The 18,940-nt window shown below is 45.0% G+C and overlaps 1 protein-coding gene across 1 annotated transcript in view; it reads right to left on the bottom strand.

The window, feature by feature from the left end:
- LOC119648366 overlaps window positions 1-10,469 on the bottom strand; it is a 35,804-nt gene extending 25,335 nt beyond the window's left edge. The window contains exon 1 of the mRNA XM_038050092.1: window positions 9,811-10,469. Within this exon, the coding sequence (XP_037906020.1) occupies window positions 9,811-9,952 (142 nt within the window). The 5' untranslated portion in view covers window positions 9,953-10,469. The remainder of the gene's footprint in view (window positions 1-9,810) is intronic.
- Window positions 10,470-18,940: the final 8,471 nt, after the last annotated feature.

Below are 18,940 nucleotides of genomic sequence, written 5' to 3'. Positions count from 1 at the left end.
TTCCACCGTAAACTTGCCACGACATCGACAATGCTGTTGAGTAATTCAACTAAAGCATCGTCGCAGCACTTCGACACTCTTCTCCATCGCTGAACAGTAGTGCTGGGTTCAGCAAAATATCGTCGGCAGAAATCCAACAGCTGATAAGGAGTAAACGAAATTTAAGACGGGAGAGACAGGGACATCGATCCCGAAACTGCAGCTCACAAAAGCGATCAAGAAACTAAGAAATGCTCTGAAAGTAGAAACAGAAAGTGACTTCCAGCACTTCACTTCATTCCCTATTACAGCAACGACGAGGAGGAGGATAACTAGCAGCTGAAGCGACTTGTACAGACTGAGCCACCATTAAGGCTTGCTGATGGAAACTGGGCGGGGAGCGATGCCGATTAAGGAGCAATGTTTGTGACTTATTTGCAAGATGTTTTTCAACCAAATTTCTCAGGCGGTGATCCACTTTTGGCCAAGCTACTATGCCAGTAAGCAGTTTATGCATAAGAATGAGTACTGCAGAAAGTTAACCCAAAGAAAGCTCCTAGGCTTGACAACATTAAATCAAATATCACACATTTAATAGGATTATTCAACTAGGTTACTCCCCACGGAGCATCTCTGGTTACAATGATCCCTAAGACTGCCAAGCATTTAACGTTAGCAAGCTCTTATCGGCCGAATAATTTTCTATCCACTGTGTCAAAGCTTTTCAGAAACCTCATCCTGGCAAAACTGTCACCTTTATTTACCGACGAAAAGATAGTTTCCCAACACCAATTTGACTTCTCCAAAAGGCATAACACAACGGTGCAAGTTCATCGAATTGCCGCAGAAATTAGCCTAGCATTAGAGGAGAGGAAGTATTGTTCTGCGATGTTCTTGGACGTAACATAGGCATTTGATAGATTATGGCAAGAAGGTCTGGTTTACATAATTAAGAAACTGCTTCCCACTCATGTTCACAAGATTCTTGAATCCTATCTTAGTGGGCGAAAGTTTAGAATTCGGTACAAAAGTTTAACCACGCCTGGCCACAACATCTACATATCAGACAGGCCAGTTGGAAGTAATATAGTCTTATCAACTTTCGCGAATGATACTTCGTTTCTGCCCGAATCTCGATTAGTATCCTGAGTCCTACAGCGGCATTCAAATCGGACCGACGAATAGCGGTCTACCTGAAAGATCAAAGTCAGTAAGTCGAAATATAAAACATTCACGGTCCGTCGTGAAACCTGTCAACAATCAACTTAAATGGAACCCCAATTACCCAATCTAATGGTGTCAAATACCTGGGCTTGTATCTGGACAGACAGCTTACGTGGAAAATAAAAATAATAATCGTTGGGACAGCGATCCAATTGGATCAGGGCCTTGAACCGTTTCAGAGAACTTCATTTAAGATCGTAAGGTGCACTGCAGAATTACAATACCCTATAGGAGGCAATGTGGTCAACATTGCGCTCGCCCGAGATTATTATCCTGATTTGACTCAGTTACTCATTCACAGCTGAGTCGACTGGTATCCAACATCAAATCAGGGTACAAATTTCACTACCACCAGTGAACCAAGAAGCAATAGATCACCATTAAAGCAAGAAGTCTACACTGGCTTTTAAAGAAGCGCTCTATGCTTAAATTGGAGTACAAAGTCCTTTTGCACAAGACAGTCATAAAGCCTATCTGGACAATAAGAGTCCAGTTATGAGATCTTGTAAGAATCTCTAATATAGAGCTATTGCAACGCACGCAATCTAGAATTCTCCATTCAATTAAAGGGGCGCCTTGGCTTCACAGAAATTTTCAGATACCCAAACTCTTGCATAAGATTGGAGCCTACACCAACGAATACACGTGTAAACTAACAACTCATCCTAACAATTTCGCAAAGGACCTGTAGCGAAAGTCCAAAACTCGATGGTTCAAAAGGCTTCAAATATTTGAAGGAAGGATCCAACAATATTAATATTTGATGAAAACATAACGTTCCACTAGCTTCTAACAATCATACATACCTCGATCTTTAGAAAGAGACATGAAAACTACCCTAATTTTTAGATTCGATTACTCAACGTGGGTTTCATTTTCTGTATTTTCTTCTTGGAATAACGATTTGGGCATTTTCTCATGAAACCTGCGTTCCCTGTACAGTGATGGAGCTGCCAAGCAGCTGATGTAACAGCGTTGTAGGAGACTGGTTTCCTGGGGAACCACCATATATTATAGTGGCCATCCAGTAAGCCCTCCGCAAAACCTATAAGGGGAAAATGGATGCCGCAATAACCGCAGTCAACAGAGGACCTGGAGATGAAGCATCAACAAATGATCTTCACAAGCACCTGAAGAACGTTATCATTGATACGGCCACAAACATACTTGGCCCCAACCGTAAGAAAAGTCGGAACGGCTGATTTGACGTGGAATGTAAGCTAGCAACGGAACGGAAGAATGCTGTATATCGAGTAATGTTGTATTCTCAAGGAACGCGGGCCTGCGCGGACACTTATCACGAACTTCGCCGAGCGAGGCGACTTCACAGACGGAAAAAGGAAGCCTGGGAGAACCAACAAGGCTGTGCACTCGAAAAGTACAAGGGGCGACCACACTAGGCGCGCAAGTGTTACCAACCAGTCAGCAGGATGAAGCCTTATACACTTCGATGCTCATCCTGCCGAGCCAAAGAGGGAAATCTGATTTCCGACAGAATGGGGATGGGGTACCATCTATAAGATATTCTCCGCTATCTTGCTAGACCGGATAGCCCCACACGCCCAGAACATTATTGGCACATACCAAAGGGGCTTCACTTCAGGAAAATCAGCAACAGATCAAATTTTCTCTTTTTCATCGATTTTAAAACCGCCTATGACGACACAGCCATACACACCCGTAAGAGAATTCGGTATCCCGACGAAATTGATAAGACTGACCAGACTTACCCTGGCCAATGTATGAGGTCATTCGACATTAACAATGGTCTAAGACAAGGGGATGCCCTGTCATGTGTCCTTTTTAACCTCACCCTGGAGAACCCAACTACTGGCCTATGCTGACAATATTGACATAATAGGAAGAACCATCCAAGATGTACAGTCTACCTTCATCCAGAAAGAGCAGGCGACGCGAGGTCTCGGGCTGCACATTAATGAAGGCAGACAAAGTATATGGTGACTACGTCAGCACCAAAAAAAAAAGAACGAACAACATCGAATCGCACTGGTCAAAGGAAAACAATAAAAATAGGAGACTAAAACTTTGCGACCCTTAAAAATATCTCCTGTCTAGGGCCAAAAATCACAACCGATAACAGTTACGGCGATAAAATCCGCGCACGGTTGTTGGTTGCCAACAGAGCCTATTTCAGCTTACAAAAACTGTTTCGCTCGAAACGTCTCACCATAGGGTGAAAGCTCTTACTTTCCAAGACTATGATCTTGCCAGTCCTTATGGATTCCTCGGAGACTTGGGTTCTTAGCAAAAAAAAAATCCCGAACTCTTGGCCGCGTTTGAGAGAAGAATCCTCCGAAGAATTTTTGGCCCCCTACATGAGGATGGACGATTCCGTAGCCTACATAACGACGAAATCTATGAGCGATACCACGACCGTCTGGTTGTGGATAAAATCGGGCTCAACAGGTTGCGGTGGGTGGGTCACTTAATCCGTATGGATGAGGATGATCCAACCGGAAAGTCTATAAGGGCAATATCTATGGTAGGAAAAGGAGACGAGGCAGACCCTGCCTGAGATGGAGCGATGGCTTAGGTTAAGACGCCAGACAGCTTTAGTGATATCGAATAGGCGGACTTCGGCGCAAAACCGGGGTGTCTGGAGTACTTTACTATGATAGACCTAGACCTAAACCGGATATCGGTTGTTGCCCCGTTCATGGTGTTGACTCACCGGTCAACGGGGGATAGTGGATTCCGTTGACCCTACCCTTCCTTATGGTGTTAATTAGCCTACTGTTGGAGAAATTTTTTTTCGATTTTTTATACATATTTTGATAGAATAGTAACTCAGGAGTATCTGTTTTCGGTAATATATGTTATACTTTGTACAAGCGTCTTGTTATGGTACTATATGTATGTGAATAACATGTGTTTTACAATGTTTATCACTTATAATAGTGTTCATCATTATTCATATTCGTATTCATCATCATCATGCATAAAAATTGCAGGACGAGTCAGAAATGTTCACCTCTCGTCAAGGTGTGGCTAATACATATTCATCAACTTTAAATGCATTTTTCTCAAAACGTGTTTTTTGGTGGGCGATGTAAAAATTAAAAAAGAAACACTTGGACCAATTCACTTCAAATTTGACACACATACTTATTAATTATTTAACTATTGACGTATTTCAGGATGGAACTTCAGTAAATCCAAATAAAACTATAATCGTATCATTCACAAAATGGAGAAAACTGAAAGATCTTTATTTTACAAAGATAAGAGGACAACCAGTGAACTTTCCGAAGAAGTGGAATATCTGGAAATTATTCTAGATAAGAAGCTTTTTTGGAACAAACATGTATACAACGGTCTTTCAGGCTAAAGTGTAGATAATACTAAGAGCGGCAACCCAGGGATTGCAGAACGAGAACGACAGGAGAATCGCAATCTGTAACGATAACCAGAATATTATCCATGCGATTGTCCCCATTTTCGACGCACCGTTGAAATTTTAATCCATCCATTAACAGAAAGCCACCGGTTTGTGAACAGAAATATTTCGGTAGGCGACGGCGTCCAGTTTATTGGTCTATTACGGTCTGAGTGTTTAGGGGCTCAGCCTCTCCCGTTTCCCAGACACTCAGGCACAGATCTAGTACAAATGAAGTTCCTAGGAAAACCTTTTCGTACAACCTATTGTCCCTCTACGACTACATGGAAATAAGTCGGAATACCGGAACCTCGCGCTTCGGGTATAAAGGTCTTGTGTTCATCTTATATAAGAAATTTCAACAAACATTTTTCTATCCGTATATAGCTACAAATCCAACATATTCCTTCATATTTTTCCAAACTACGAGACACGTATATTACAGCCATAGATATTATCCTCACTCTAAATAAACATTTCCCAATACTGTACACATATATACACACATACAAATTGATCGTACCCATATTTCCGATTTACTTCGTGCGTAAAAGCATACATATGTACATATGAAGAACCTATATTGAATACCACTGGTTTAATGTACAAATATATCTATATGAATTAGACACTACCGGCAAAGTTCATTAGCACGCACATACTATAATACCTACATACACACATGTCTAGTTGGGGAATTGATATTCATATACAAATGACTAAAAAACTAAAACAAAATAATTCTTTGCGACCCAATTCATAAGAACTCATTTCGTTGAGGTATTGAAGAATTGATATTTGATCGTGACGTCATGCAGGTTGTAGAGTGCACGAAATTCACAAAAAAGTTTCACCCCCTATAACTTTGTTAATAATAGCTGCATTTTCTTCAAACCAAATTGTGCACTATATTATCCCTTACACCCATGCTAAATTTTGTACTTCTGGGATGAAAATAAGGGGGGTTGGCAGGTAAATTTCTAAAATGTGGAAATATACTATAATTAACTTTATTTGTATAGATATCGGAACCGGATATATTTTGAGGCCTAGATTTCGTAAAGATGCACCACTGTGATTTTTTTCAGATGTTTCGGTTGGATAGGTTCTGAGAACGAGACCTGTTACACTTTTTGGGTGTCATATTTTGAGCCCTCACAAATATGGAAACAATACTAATTGAGAACTTTCATTTGATACCCCACATGGCCACATTCTGTGAAAAAAAAGTTGCACCCTCCATTCACATGTATGAGGAGCCCCCCCTTAAACTTAACACAAAATGGCGCCACTTACTGCATGTAAAGGGAACACCAGATCACATGCTCCTACCAATTTTCGTGGCAATCGGTCCAGCCGTTTCCGAATAAATCGGGTGTGACAGGCAGACAGACAGACTTGTGAGGAGTGGCCAGATCTCCCATCAGGCGCGATCCCAGCTGGCAGATTAGGGCATACCTATTGATGTGTAAATATGTGTTCATGCACTTTTCTTTTCTGACTGTGCATGGGCCAGTGTTTGCTTATCTCTGGTGTGTGGACCAAAGTAGCAATGGGAAGGACACCCAGAAAATAAAACCAAGATGGACGAATTGAGAAGGAGTAAAGTTACGGTGCAGGGGCTCGGAACCCCAGTACCGGCGGCTTTTAGAAGTGAGCAAGCGGGCTGCCAGCCGTCGATATCCCTCGACCGCAGTGCCTCGGTGGTGGACAACTTGGCCACCGTTGCATCTAATACTACAAGTGTTTTAGATTTGGAGAAGGAGGTGGTTAAACAAATTGCAATTGCAAAGTCAAATTATGATGGGCTAAAAGTAGATAGCTGGCCAAAAAAGGCGATTTCGACACCCATCCGATTTGATCAAGAGGTAATCCAGCAGCAGGAAATAGATCCATTCAGGAGAAGCTCATCAATTTTGCGATCGCCTCCAATACCAAAGCCTGCAAAAGAGAAAGTGCCTGGGAACTCAGTAATTGAAAAAAGCGAAGAAGTCAGTAAAAGGAGTAATCTGGCCAAGACTCACCGAGAACAGAGCCCTGAGCCAAAAGAACTACCTTTCATGCAGCTTGGTATTAAAATCAAGGACAAGCACAACGTGCACCAAGCCATTAAGAACATGGTGAGAGCCATCAGGGTGCTTTATAGTAGGTCCCAGGAAAAGTAAGAAAGCCTAAGAAAAACCGGACATTCCAGCCCCAATAGTGTCACAGGCGACCCAAGTGACACCAAAGCACAAGGTCACCGATCTTCGATCAAGTAATCATGTACAATGATGTGCTTAACCTTCCGGTTCCGGAGGAGGCCACGGTGGTGTGTTACGCCGATGACATAGCACTGGTTGTGGTCGCAAAGCATCTCGAGGATGCTGAGTTGTACTCAAGCGAAGCAATTAGTGTTGTTAAGGCTTGGCTAGAGAGTGCTGGACTGGCACTCGCTGAGGAAAAGACGGAAGCGGCCCTCATCACTAAGCGCCGGAAAAGAAATTACGCCTGCATTAGAATCGGGAATCGTATCATCACTTCCAATCCGGCCACCAAATACTTGGGGGTGATGATAGACAGAAAACTTGATTTTAAGTAGCACATAGAGCATATTTGCAAAAAAAGCATCCACCACGAGTATGGCTCTGGCAAGAATGATGCCGAATGTAGGAGGACCGCGGCATACTTGCAGGCTGCTCATAGCCAGGGTGGTGAGTTATATCATGCTGTATGCAGTCCCAGTTTGGGGAAACGCGCTGCAGGTTTTAGGCAATGCATATAAACTGAGTACGATTTACAGAAGAACAGGTCTGCCTTTAGGACCGTCTCAGACGATGCAGTGTTCGTCATCTCGGGAATGATGCCAATTGACATCCTGGCAACCGAAATGATGAACATTTATAACACCAGGTCCATCTCTCCCTTATCGCAGGTGAAAAAAACCGAAAGAGAGAGATCCATAAGCGGATGGCAACAGCGATAGGACCAGTCAGAAAAGGGTCGTTGGACTTACAGATTGATCCCTTCCATCAGGGAGTGGCTGGAGAGAAAGCATGGGGAGATCAATTATTATCTCACCCAGTTTTTCACCGGCCATGGAGGATACCGTTAATACCTGTACAGGTTTAAATTGGACACCAGACATAATTGTCCAAACTGCGACGGGGTCCCAGAGGATCCAGCGCATGTATTCTTCCAATGTCCTAGGTTCGTGGAAGAAGGAAGGAATCTAGAGGGGACTCTAGATGAAGTGCTATTACTGAAAAAAGTTGTCCGGAGAATGGTAGCTTGCCAGGAAGACTAGGATGCGATCAATTCCATGATCGCAATAATCCAGGAGAAACTGCGAAAAGCAGAAGAAGTGAGAAAGGGGGAGGGAGTTGGGGGTGGTTTTAGTGGGTAAAAATCCCACACTCTGGCGTGCCCAGGCCAGAGTCTTTTGAAGATTTTCATCTCCTTTAAAAAAAAAAGACCGGTAGACAGACGGACAGACAGACATCGCCTCGATTCTAATAAGGTTTTGTTTCACACACAATCTTAAAAAGTGTAAAATTCTCGATGAATTCGGCGAGTGTTATGTAAATTTTTGACAAGCAAATCATTATCATTGAAATCTACATATTTTGATTCATGATTCATGATTATGTTGAAAGAGGCAGCTTTGACATACTATAACTTTTTACTAATGCCAGGATTCCCTCCGAATTTATATATATTGTGCTCTACCTTATGACCTATGTTATCTACTGTTCCTTCTTAGTAGAGTATAGTATCACTATCACTATTAATACTGTGCAAATGAGTCTACAGCCGCAAGAACAAAAAGGAATACAAGTATCCATGATGATCGATATTCAAACCCGGGGCAACGAGGGCATTGTTTTTTTTGCTTCCAGTAAATTTATAAAATCTAGTAATGTATTATAATTAACTTATTAACTTTATCTGAGCATGGGAATGGAGAGTATGTTAGAGTTTAGATACCATACGGAGGGGTCCCCATAATTTATGTTTTATTTACACAAAGCCTTAGAAATAAAATAAATTCGATTCAGAGAAGTTTATTTATAAAACTGCTCCCATGTTAGCATTTAGAATAGTTAAATTGATTTTCAATTTTAGGTAGCGCAGGACACGCATATCGATTATTAAATCCATGTTGTCCTGTCTTTATGAAATTACTTTGGCAAATCGATTTTCCTCGAAAGAGCCAATGTCAGGGTCAAGTTTTCCATCATTTTCCATCAATTCCTTTCTCTGCGTTACTTTTCTTTTATTGCTTCATGTCAATAAATTGTTTTTCATTCAATTTCCTAGTGACATTATTTTCGGTGCATATAACTATGGCCTGATACCACCAAAGTCAATGGAAAAAACACACACAAGCAAGTACAAATACAGGAAAATCCAAAAATGGAAAGATTCAAAGTAGATCTGATCAACAACTTTAATCGCTTAGTCTGATCAAATAATGTAATAAGTGAAAATGAGTGCGTATATTGGCGTATATACTAATAAAGATGCTGGTCAAAGACCTTTAACCAGCTTCGCTTGCCCTCAATTTCGCACTGCGGCAATCTCCAAATATCGACTCATCTCTTTACGTAAACAAATGATGATTTTCTTGCACAAAACAAGCGAATTATGTAAGCAATCGTGGAATCAGGCACCTTTCAAGTGAATCAATCAAACACATTCTGAATAGTCAATGGTCTTTCCTCATCTGCCTAATTTTCGTTGGCTTCACCCCAAGGCAGTAAGCCACCCCAGCAGATCTCGCCTGTCCCGGAGCGGCATTTGACTTGTCTCTTTGTACAACACTAAGTACAATCATTACTGAATGAATGGTCTTTCATTTGAGCAATTCCAATTACTTCTTTCCCGCTATGTCATCATACCTGCGCGCACTTCATTTACTTTCATTTTCAAAATTGGCCACCAAAAACCATTGCCACGGTTGCGCCGTCGCCAAACGCACATTGGGACCGCGCATAACTACGTAACTATCATTAAAGCAGCAAAAAACAACACAAAACCATTTACTACTATCGCATTGCGCGCATTGTTTAATTTTCCGATCATGATCGTCATTACGGCGGTAAAACTGCGAACCGCACCTGAGTAATTACGGGCGACAATTTCTTCGCCAAATACTGAAAGGTAAATATAATAGAAGAGTGGCAGATGCGAGTAGCGGTTTGTGCTCCATTTCGAAGATTTATACCCACCTAGCTTTTTGTCAGCTGAAGAAAACCGGTCGTTGGCCGCACGCACATGGTATCCGGATGCCGCCAAGAAGACGGTCAAGATAAAGGTCAAGACTATCCGAAGAAAGGCGTCCGTCTGCAGAATTCGCCGAAATCTGGTCATTTCGTTTTCGTTCACGGCCGGAGAAATTTAACCATTCATAATATATGTATATGTGCTCTGGCAATTAAAATATTTAACGGGCGGCGATCCGATACTCCGCGGTCACTCGAGAGGCTCGTCACAGCTGCTTTCTCTCACACTCGTCGGAGCTCCGCGCCGTTAGCAGCTCCTCACTGAACTATCCATTCTGTAACACTTCTTGAACCACTTGACGAGTAAATGATACAATCGACGACACAGATTGCTCCAAATCCGCTGGCGGTGCTAACCAGGCGTTGCGCGGAATCACTCAGTCATAACGAGATAAAGACATCTTAGAACTGTACCAGGGCATTCACTTAGGTACTCTATGCGTCGCTGATCCGCGCAAGGTATCATAAACCACGTTGAGAACAAGTCCGCGACCGAAGATTCCGCACTGCACCGCGGCCAGACTCCATTTATAACTGAAGCATTTCGCGATGGTTTTCCAGAGCTCCCAACGAGCAAACTACCAACAAGCCAACTCCAAGCCAAGACAACTGGGGAGCCCCAAGTAGAGTGCACTCCCCGTCTATGGAAAAGTGAACAGGTGAGCCCGCGCGAGGTGAGTAACGACCGTAAGAGTGAAATTAAGTCAGCGGGTAACGAGTGACTCGAGTGTGGATCAATAGGTTTCCGATCGGACGTTCTTGATTGATTTGGGGCTCCCCGGCCAGAGAGCAACAACCCACCCAGATCCATTCTGTCTTCATCTCAGCCTTTGTTCTTCGCTTACTGATCTTCCACCTTTCTTCAGATGCCACTCGGCAACAGAGGCTTACATAAAGGCCGTTAAGATAATTGACCGTAAAAATTGGGTCAGTCCATAACCACTTTAGGCTCGTGCATCGAGGAACATGCATATTCGGAGTGCCTGGTCTGCAGCAAACGAGCTACTTATCTAATGCAAATGCAAAAGTTCCCAAAGCAGAAGCTCTAGGCTTACGTAAAGTATTTGGTATCTTTTCTTGTCGTTCCTCAGGTGTATCTCGGCCGAAAAGTGTCTCTACCGGTTTCACCGAGTTTAGCGACATGTTCACGGATCAAATCACACACTTTCGAGTCGTCAGTGAGTGTTTCTTGCATTGCTCGATGCGCATTTACAACATTATACAAGGAATCAGCAAAAAATGGTTGCTTGCATTGGGCAATTAGAATGCGTTTGCGAATTGTTAATTGTTATACAATAGCCACTTGACCGTTACACCGAATATGTCTCGACCTGATTGGCAAAACCGCCGCGGTTGCTTTATTTCCGGAACAAACGCTTGGCTTTAGTTTGTTGGCCGACTTCCGGAAAACTTGTCGTTTTTTGCTGAATTTATAAGCGCGAGTGCGCCATCAACCATGACGAGAGTCAATTTCAGAAATGATTGTAACAAAATCCATTAATATTTTGGTGGTTTCAAATATAAATTCAAAATAATGGTTTCCGGGAAAACCAGTAGACTTCTGATATGGCCAGACACCCATTTGACTAATGTGCGGTTAGCTTGAAAAGGCAAGTTAAGTTTTCTACGTTCAAAAGGTTTTTTTTTGGAAAGACAAGTTATTTGTAGGTCAAATCCTTATATAAATGTAAGCGTGATGACACGGGATGAATAAATAGCGAAAATAATATTTGAAAGCTAACTCAATTGATGTGACTCTGAAATCTGTCAACAATAATAATAATGCTCCCCGTAGCCGGTACCAACCTCGGTTGAGAAAGGAGGAGGGATAGATAGCTTCAGTCTTAATGGCGGTAGACCACTGCATCCGCGGGGCCAAACGGGTTCGGAGAGACAGGGCAAAGTTGCTCGATGGCAACGATCCTTGTTATTTCCGAGTAAGTCGACTCACAGCTCCCAGCTGGTAGCCCCGTATAACCAACAGTCAACCTGATGTAGCAAAGTCCAAGTCGACTACGACAGCAACATCAGCGCCAAATAAAAAGAGAAAAGGCACATCACGTTCAGAGGCCATTCTCATCAAGCGGAACCAAGGGAGATCTTTCGCGGAAATTCTTCGAGTGGTCCGCAACAACACCCAACCAGAAGATGTTGATAGATGTTAAATCTATTGTCACACTAATAGGGAAGAGGTGGAGGAAGCGATAAAAAGGGATTACCCAGATGTAATGTAAAGGTGGGAGTTTCCAAGGGGCAGGACAGAAACACTTTTTGCTGCAACCTGGCGAACCGGGGCACAAACCGTGCACTTGTGAGTCAGCAAAGTGCTGTGTCCTTTGCAAGGACCACAATCTTCAAAAAGAAGATGTGACTCATATTCCTGGTTTAGGGCGTTGCCAGGCCTTCAAAGAAGAATTACAGAAAGTGAAAAGCCATGCATGATTCACATCGTACAAGCAAACATGCATAAAAGTGTAACTGTTCACGACATGATGGGGCAAATCGTGCAAGAAAGGAAAAGTGAACTTCTTGCTCTGCAGCGAGCAGTACCGAGATAAAAGCTCTCGTAGCATGGTCGAGGAGATGGCTACGTTTCGGTTCTTGGTGCGGAAATAACGTTTTTCAACGTTCACCTCACACCGAACGAATCAATCCAAGCTTTTTGGAATAGGCTCACCAACTTGGAGGACGAGATCAGGAACACGGAAGGGAGAATTTGACGCCAGAGCTTTCGAATGGGTTGTGCCTCAACCAGATTCTCGAGGCACACAGATTTTGGAAATGGCCGCCAGAACTAGACTTATTTTTGCTAAATACCGATAGCACTCCGACATTCTGATTCTGATTCTGGTAAGATCATAGTCTTATACATTAAGAGTTTTAACCCTATGGTGATACGTTTCGAGTGAAATAGTTTTTGTAAGCTGCAATAGGCTCTGTTAGCACCCAATAACCGTGCGCGGATTTCATCGTCATAATTGTTATCGGTTGTGATTGTCGACTCGAGATAGAAGAAATTTTCAGCGGTCTCAAAGTTGTAGTCTCCTATCTTTATTCTTCTCGTTTGACCAGTGCGGTTTGATGTTGTTCGTTCTTTGGTTTTTGATGCTGACGTCTTCCCATCATTAATGTGCTGCCCGAGATCTCGCGCCACTTGCTCGATCTAGATGAAGATAGATTGTACATCTCAGGCCATGTACAGTTTTACCCTGGTTATAATGTCATAGGCGGCTTCAAAGTCGATGAAAAGATGGTGCAACTGTTGTCCGTATTCCAACAGTTTTTCCATCGCTTGCCGCAGAGAGAAAATCTGATCTGTTGCTGTTTGCCTGGAGTGAAGCCTTTCTGGTATAGGCCTATGATGTTCTGGGCATATAGAGCTATCTGACTTAGCAAGATAGCGGAGAATGTCTTACAGTAGTACTCGTGATACCTCTATAATTGCTGCAATATGTGGTAGCCCTCTTTTCTTTCTTTTTTTTTATGGATGGAGGTGGAAACTCCAGGAGTTTTGTCTGCACCACGGCTACTGCCTCATTTACCGCCATCCAGCTTTCCTCCGACTTCAACATCCCTTCCACCAGGTTGGAGGGCTCAATGTCCGCCCCTAAGATGCTGTTCAACCTCCTTTTCTGCTGCAGAAATCTGGGACAATGGAACATAACATGCTCCGGGTCCTCGAGTGTAGCACCGCATTCAGGACAGTTGGGAGACTCGTCCAACTCAAAGCGATGCAAGTACTTTCTATAGCCACCGTGTCCCGTAAGGAACTGTGTCTGGTGGTAATTCAATTCTCCGTGCTTTCGGTTGACCCATTTCTCGATACACGGGATCAATGTATGGGTCCACCTGCCCTTGTCGGAGTTATCTCATCGTTGTTGCCACTTGCCACACAACTCTCTCCTGATAGCTTTTCGGAAATCCGCATTCACCTCGACTGGATTTGCCTTCCGTTTTTCGTAGAGCCAGTGTGCCTCGCTCGCAAGAAAATCTATAGGGATCATTCCTGCGATAATACACACTGCCTCCGTCGACGCCGTCCTAAATGCGCTGCACACCCTTAGCGCAATTGGCCGGTATGCCGAACATATCTTCCTCCGGTTGCCAGCGTGGTTCAACGCTCCCGCCCAGACAGGGGCCGCGTATAGCAGGATCGACCTCACCACTCCCGCGATGAGTAGCCTGCGACTATACTTCGGCCCTCCCACGTTAGGCATCATCCTTGCAAGGGATGAGCTGGCATTTGCTGCCTTCTCTCGCGCATAATTCAAGTGTCCCTTGAAACTCAGCTTGGCATCGATCATCACCCCCAGGTATTTGACAACCGATTTTGAGACGACCTCACGATTACCAACCAGGATGGTAACCGTGTTGTTCTTCCTACGGTTGGTAATGAGGACCGCCTCCGTCTTTTCGTCCGCCAGGTCCAGCTTGGCCATTCGTAACCATGACTTGATGGTATGAATGGCTTCATTTGCATAAAGCTCCACGTCCTCGGGATGCTTTGCAATTGCAACTACCGCCAAGTCGTCCGCAAAACCAATCAGCGTTGTCTCCTCCGGCACGCGAAGGCCAAGCACTCCGTCGTACATTATGTTCCACAGCAGCGGTCCCAATACAGAACCTTGAGGCACACCTGCCGTCACAATGTACTCCTTCGGCCCGTCGTCCGTCTCGTACCAGAGAAGTCTGTCTGAAAAGTAACTCTCGATGAGCCGAGCCAAGTAGCTAGGAACACCCAGTTTGGCCAAAGTTGGCTGAGTAAAAAGGTGCTCGCCGAAACCCATATTGCGCTCAAGGCAGCGATCTCCGTGTTCCACCAGTAGTTTGGCCTCTTGCCGTGGTGCAAACGTCGTCGTGGCATCGTAGCGTCGCATGCTTCGGTTACACGCGGAGACAGCTGTGTGACCCTTTCCACCGCTATTCCATCCGGATCATGGGCTCCCTCCAATGCGGCCAGGAATGTCTCCTCGTCGAAAGCTCCGATAGACCAGCCAACCGCCTTAGCCTTTCCACCTCCAGAGCGTCGTTGACTGGTTCCCCGGTTCACAATGCGGAGGAAGATGGCCTGGTGGTCACTGTGGGTGTAGTGCTAACTCACTTGCCAAGCCATCTCCCTCACCAGTGAAGTGCTAACAAATGTCAGGTCAACGATCGAACCCGACCCTCTTGCTCGAAAGGTGGACACGCATCCAACTTTGGCCAGCACGATGTCCAGCTCCGCAAATGACTCCAACAGAATTTGACCTCTGGTGTTCGTCGATCGGCTTCCTCACTCCAGGGCCCACGCGTTGAAATCGCCCGCAATGATTTTAGGGCTGCGGTCTCTAGCGTCCAACACCAGACTGTCTAACATCTCCTCATATTGTGCTAAGGTTGCACTAGGAGGAGCGTAGCAGCTGTAAATATGGACACCGTTGACCTTCGTCCTTATAAAACCGGCTGCCGGGGGGCCATGACTTCCTGAACGGCCTGTCTTCCACACGCGTTGCCAGACGCATCCACCGCCCAAGTAGCACCGCCGTAGTTTCTGGACGGCTCGCAAATAACCGCGACATCGACATTCGACTCTCGAATGGTTTGCGAGAGCAGGTCCTGAGCTGCCTCACAGTGATTGAGATTGATTTGTATCAATCTCATTTGCCTGTGCGGTTAAGCTCCCTCCTATATACCGGACATCTGCTGCTTCCTGCAATATGCCGGTCGTCCACGCCCTCTTTCCCACTACATAACATACACCGTGGATCTCCGGTGCAATCTTTGAAGAGGTGGCCCTCTTCCCCACACTTCCTGCAACTCCTCGACCTATCATGCTGGCTAGTGCATGCCGCCGCAAAATGGCCTCTTTAGAGATATTTGCTCCCTGAGCCTGCACATGACCCAACCTACTCTTACCTTGCCCGCGGTAATTAACTTAATAGCTGATTCCGCCGGCAAACTAATAATAGCGGTCTGTGTGCCACCATATGCCTTCTTCATCCTTTTTATGGCACTCTGGTCTATATCGCCAAGGTTGAACTGCTACTTTTTCGCAGCACAGATGTCCTCCCGTGAGGTGACTTCATCTAGGTCCTTGCATTCAACCACTATCTCCTGTTTCCGAGCTCTTACCTCAGCTTCCTCTCCAAGTACACTTTCCACCTTCCCGCGGAAGTTATTAGCCGACTTGTCGGCCAATAACTCGCCTGATACGGCTGACACTATCCCCCAAATCCTTCAATTCCGGGTCTGACTTCACCTTTCGGAGGATGTCGGCATAGGACATATTTCCCTTCTTGGAAATAATTATTATTTCCGGGCGGAGCTTCTTTTTGTCCTTTTTCCTCTTGTTGCTCACCTTAGTCCATTGTTCGGGCCTCCGGGCGTTGGTTTCTTCCACTTTTGTAGGTGTTGTGGCTGCAATCGTGAAATTACCAACTTTCGCGGGTACTCTCGCCGGCTCCGCCTTCTTTGGTGAAGAGGCTTTTTTCTTCTTCGGGACTTGCTGTGGTCCAAGAGGCTCGCTGGTACCGTCTCTAGCCCGTTTTCCTGTCTTCCCGCCTGCTTTATCACGGGGAGGCGTCACCTGCGTTTCCCTTGTGACCTTGCCAACTGACGCTTGGGAATTCTTTTCTTCGAGTGCCTTGATATAAGATAATTTAATGCCTCTTATCAAGGCTCGAATATTTTGGTGGATATTCCGCCTCTCCTTGATGAACTCGCACAGTTCATTTATTCGTTCCCCGAGTGTAACGAACGCCATTCCGGTATGCTCCACAGTAGCCAAGTTTCCCACTACTGAGGCACTGCGGTCGTTGGATATCGACGGCCGGGAGCCCGCTTGCTCACTCCCAAAAACCGCCGGCACTGGGTTTCCGAAGCCCTGCACCGTAAAAAATCTACTTTTCTCCTCTTCCATATTTGGTTTAATTTCTGGGTGTCCTTCCCATAGCCAATTTTTATCCACGGGTGGGCGTTTACTCCCGACTTACCCGGCCTGCGCATAAGCATGCCCATACACGCACATCTCCGGATGCGTGCATGTGCATGCCCATGACACATTCGCCGAGCATTCCCTTATCCGCACGAAGGGACGCGCCTGATGGGAGATTTGGCAACTCCGCAACCCCCTCTTTTTATGTATGAAACAGATAATGCCTCGTTGCCAGTCGCCGGACATTGATTCGCTGTCCCACACCTTGAGTATAAGTTGATGAACCGCTTGGTGTAGTTGGTCATCATCATCATCAACGACGCAACAACCGGTAGCTGGTCTAGGCCTGCCTTAATAAGGAACTCCAGACATCCCGGTTTTGCGCCGAGGTCCACCAATTCGATATCACTAAAAGCTGTCTGGCGTCCTGACCTACGCCATCGCTCCATCTTAGGCGTAGACCCTGCCTCGTCTTCTTTTTCTACCATAGATATTGTCCTTATAGACTTTCCGGGCTGGATCATCCTCATCCATACGGATTAAATGACCCGCCTGCTTTCTCGAGGGCTAGGTCAAAGCGGACACATGGTAGGGCATCCCCTTGTCGTAGATCGTTGTTGATGTCGAATGGTCTAGAGAGTGATCCTGTTGCTTTTATCTGACCTCGCACATTGGTCAAGGTCAGCCTAGTCAGTCTTATCATAGGCGGCTTTAGAGTCGATGAATAAATGGTGCAACTGTTGTCCATATTCCAACAGATTTGTTGCTGATTTGCCAGGAGTGAAGCCTCTTTGGCATGGGCCAATGATGTTCTGGGCGTAGTTGGTCACCTCCATATTTAACCAATTCGGCTGTAATTCCATTGGTTCCTGGAGACTTATGGTTTTAAAGCCCGTGGATTGCACGGACTATATCGTCTAAATTTGTTGGTGGCAGTATTTGTCCGTCGTCTTAAGTTGGGGAAACCTCCAACTCGCCAATATTTTGGTTGTTGAGCAGTTCATCAAAATACTCAACCCATCGCTCAAATATGCCCATTCTGTCGGAAATCAGATTTCCCTCTTTGGCTCGGCAGGATGAGCATCGAAGTGTATAAGGCTTCATCCTGCTGACTGGTTGGTAACACTTGCGCCCCTAGTGTGGTCGCCCCTTGTACTTTTCGAGTGCACAGCCTTGTTGGTTCTCCCAGGCTTCCTTTTTCCGTCTGTGAAGTCGCCTCGCTCGGCGAAGTTCGTGATAAGTGTCCGCGCAGGCCCGCGTTCCTTGAGAATACAACATTACTCGATATACAGCATTCTTCCGTTCCGTTGCTAGCTTACATTCCACGTCAAATCAGCCGTTCCGACTTTTCTTACGGTTGGGGCCAAGTATATTTGTGACCGTATTTTCGTCGATTTCGTCGTTATATAGGCTACGGAATCGTCCATCCTCATGTAGGCCAAAAATTCTTCGGAGGATTCTTCTCTCGAACGCGGCCAATAGTTCGCAATTCTTCTTGCTAAGAACCCAAGTCTCCGAGGAATACATGGGGAGTGGCAAGATCATTGTCTTGTACAGTAGTATGGTGAGACGTTTCGAGCGGAACAGTTTTTGGAAGCTGAAATAGGCTCTGTTGGCTGGCAAGAGCCGTGCGCGGATTTCATCATCGTAGCTGTTATCGGTTGTGATTTTCGACCCTAGATAGGAGAAATTATCATCTTCATCTTTGTTTTTCTCATTTGACCACTTCAGATGAATTATAGAAGGCAGCAAACTTTTCTCGTGCATAATCCGAGTAATTTCTGGCACCTAAAAATCCATTTTGAAACAGCCTCCCACCCGGATTTCCACCAGTATTTTGTCTGCTGTCGGATACCAGTCAAATCAGATGTGAATGTCAAATCAAAGTAGTAATCTCGGCGACCACAGCCCAGTGCGCCTCTCGATATCACTTTCTCCGTTTCCAATGACGGAAAAGATCGCCTGATTTGGCGGGTGTTGTACTCACTCACCCGTTATACTTCTCGCTCGTCAACGAGGTATTCAGGTATGTCAGGTCAACGATCAACCTCAAAATGCATCGCCGGTAAACCGTCTGCCGACAAAGCCTTTGAAGCTTAATCGTCACGGGGTTTATTGAAGAGAATCGACCCCAAATTCAGGCTGAGCTTACCAGAAGTAAAT

The sequence above is a fragment of the Hermetia illucens genome, chromosome 2 (genome assembly GCF_905115235.1).
Source record: "Hermetia illucens chromosome 2, iHerIll2.2.curated.20191125, whole genome shotgun sequence".
Taxonomy (NCBI): Eukaryota; Metazoa; Arthropoda; class Insecta; order Diptera; family Stratiomyidae; genus Hermetia; species Hermetia illucens.
The sequence above is the reverse complement of the archived record's forward strand: the minus strand, read 5'-3'. Positions and strand labels throughout refer to the sequence as shown.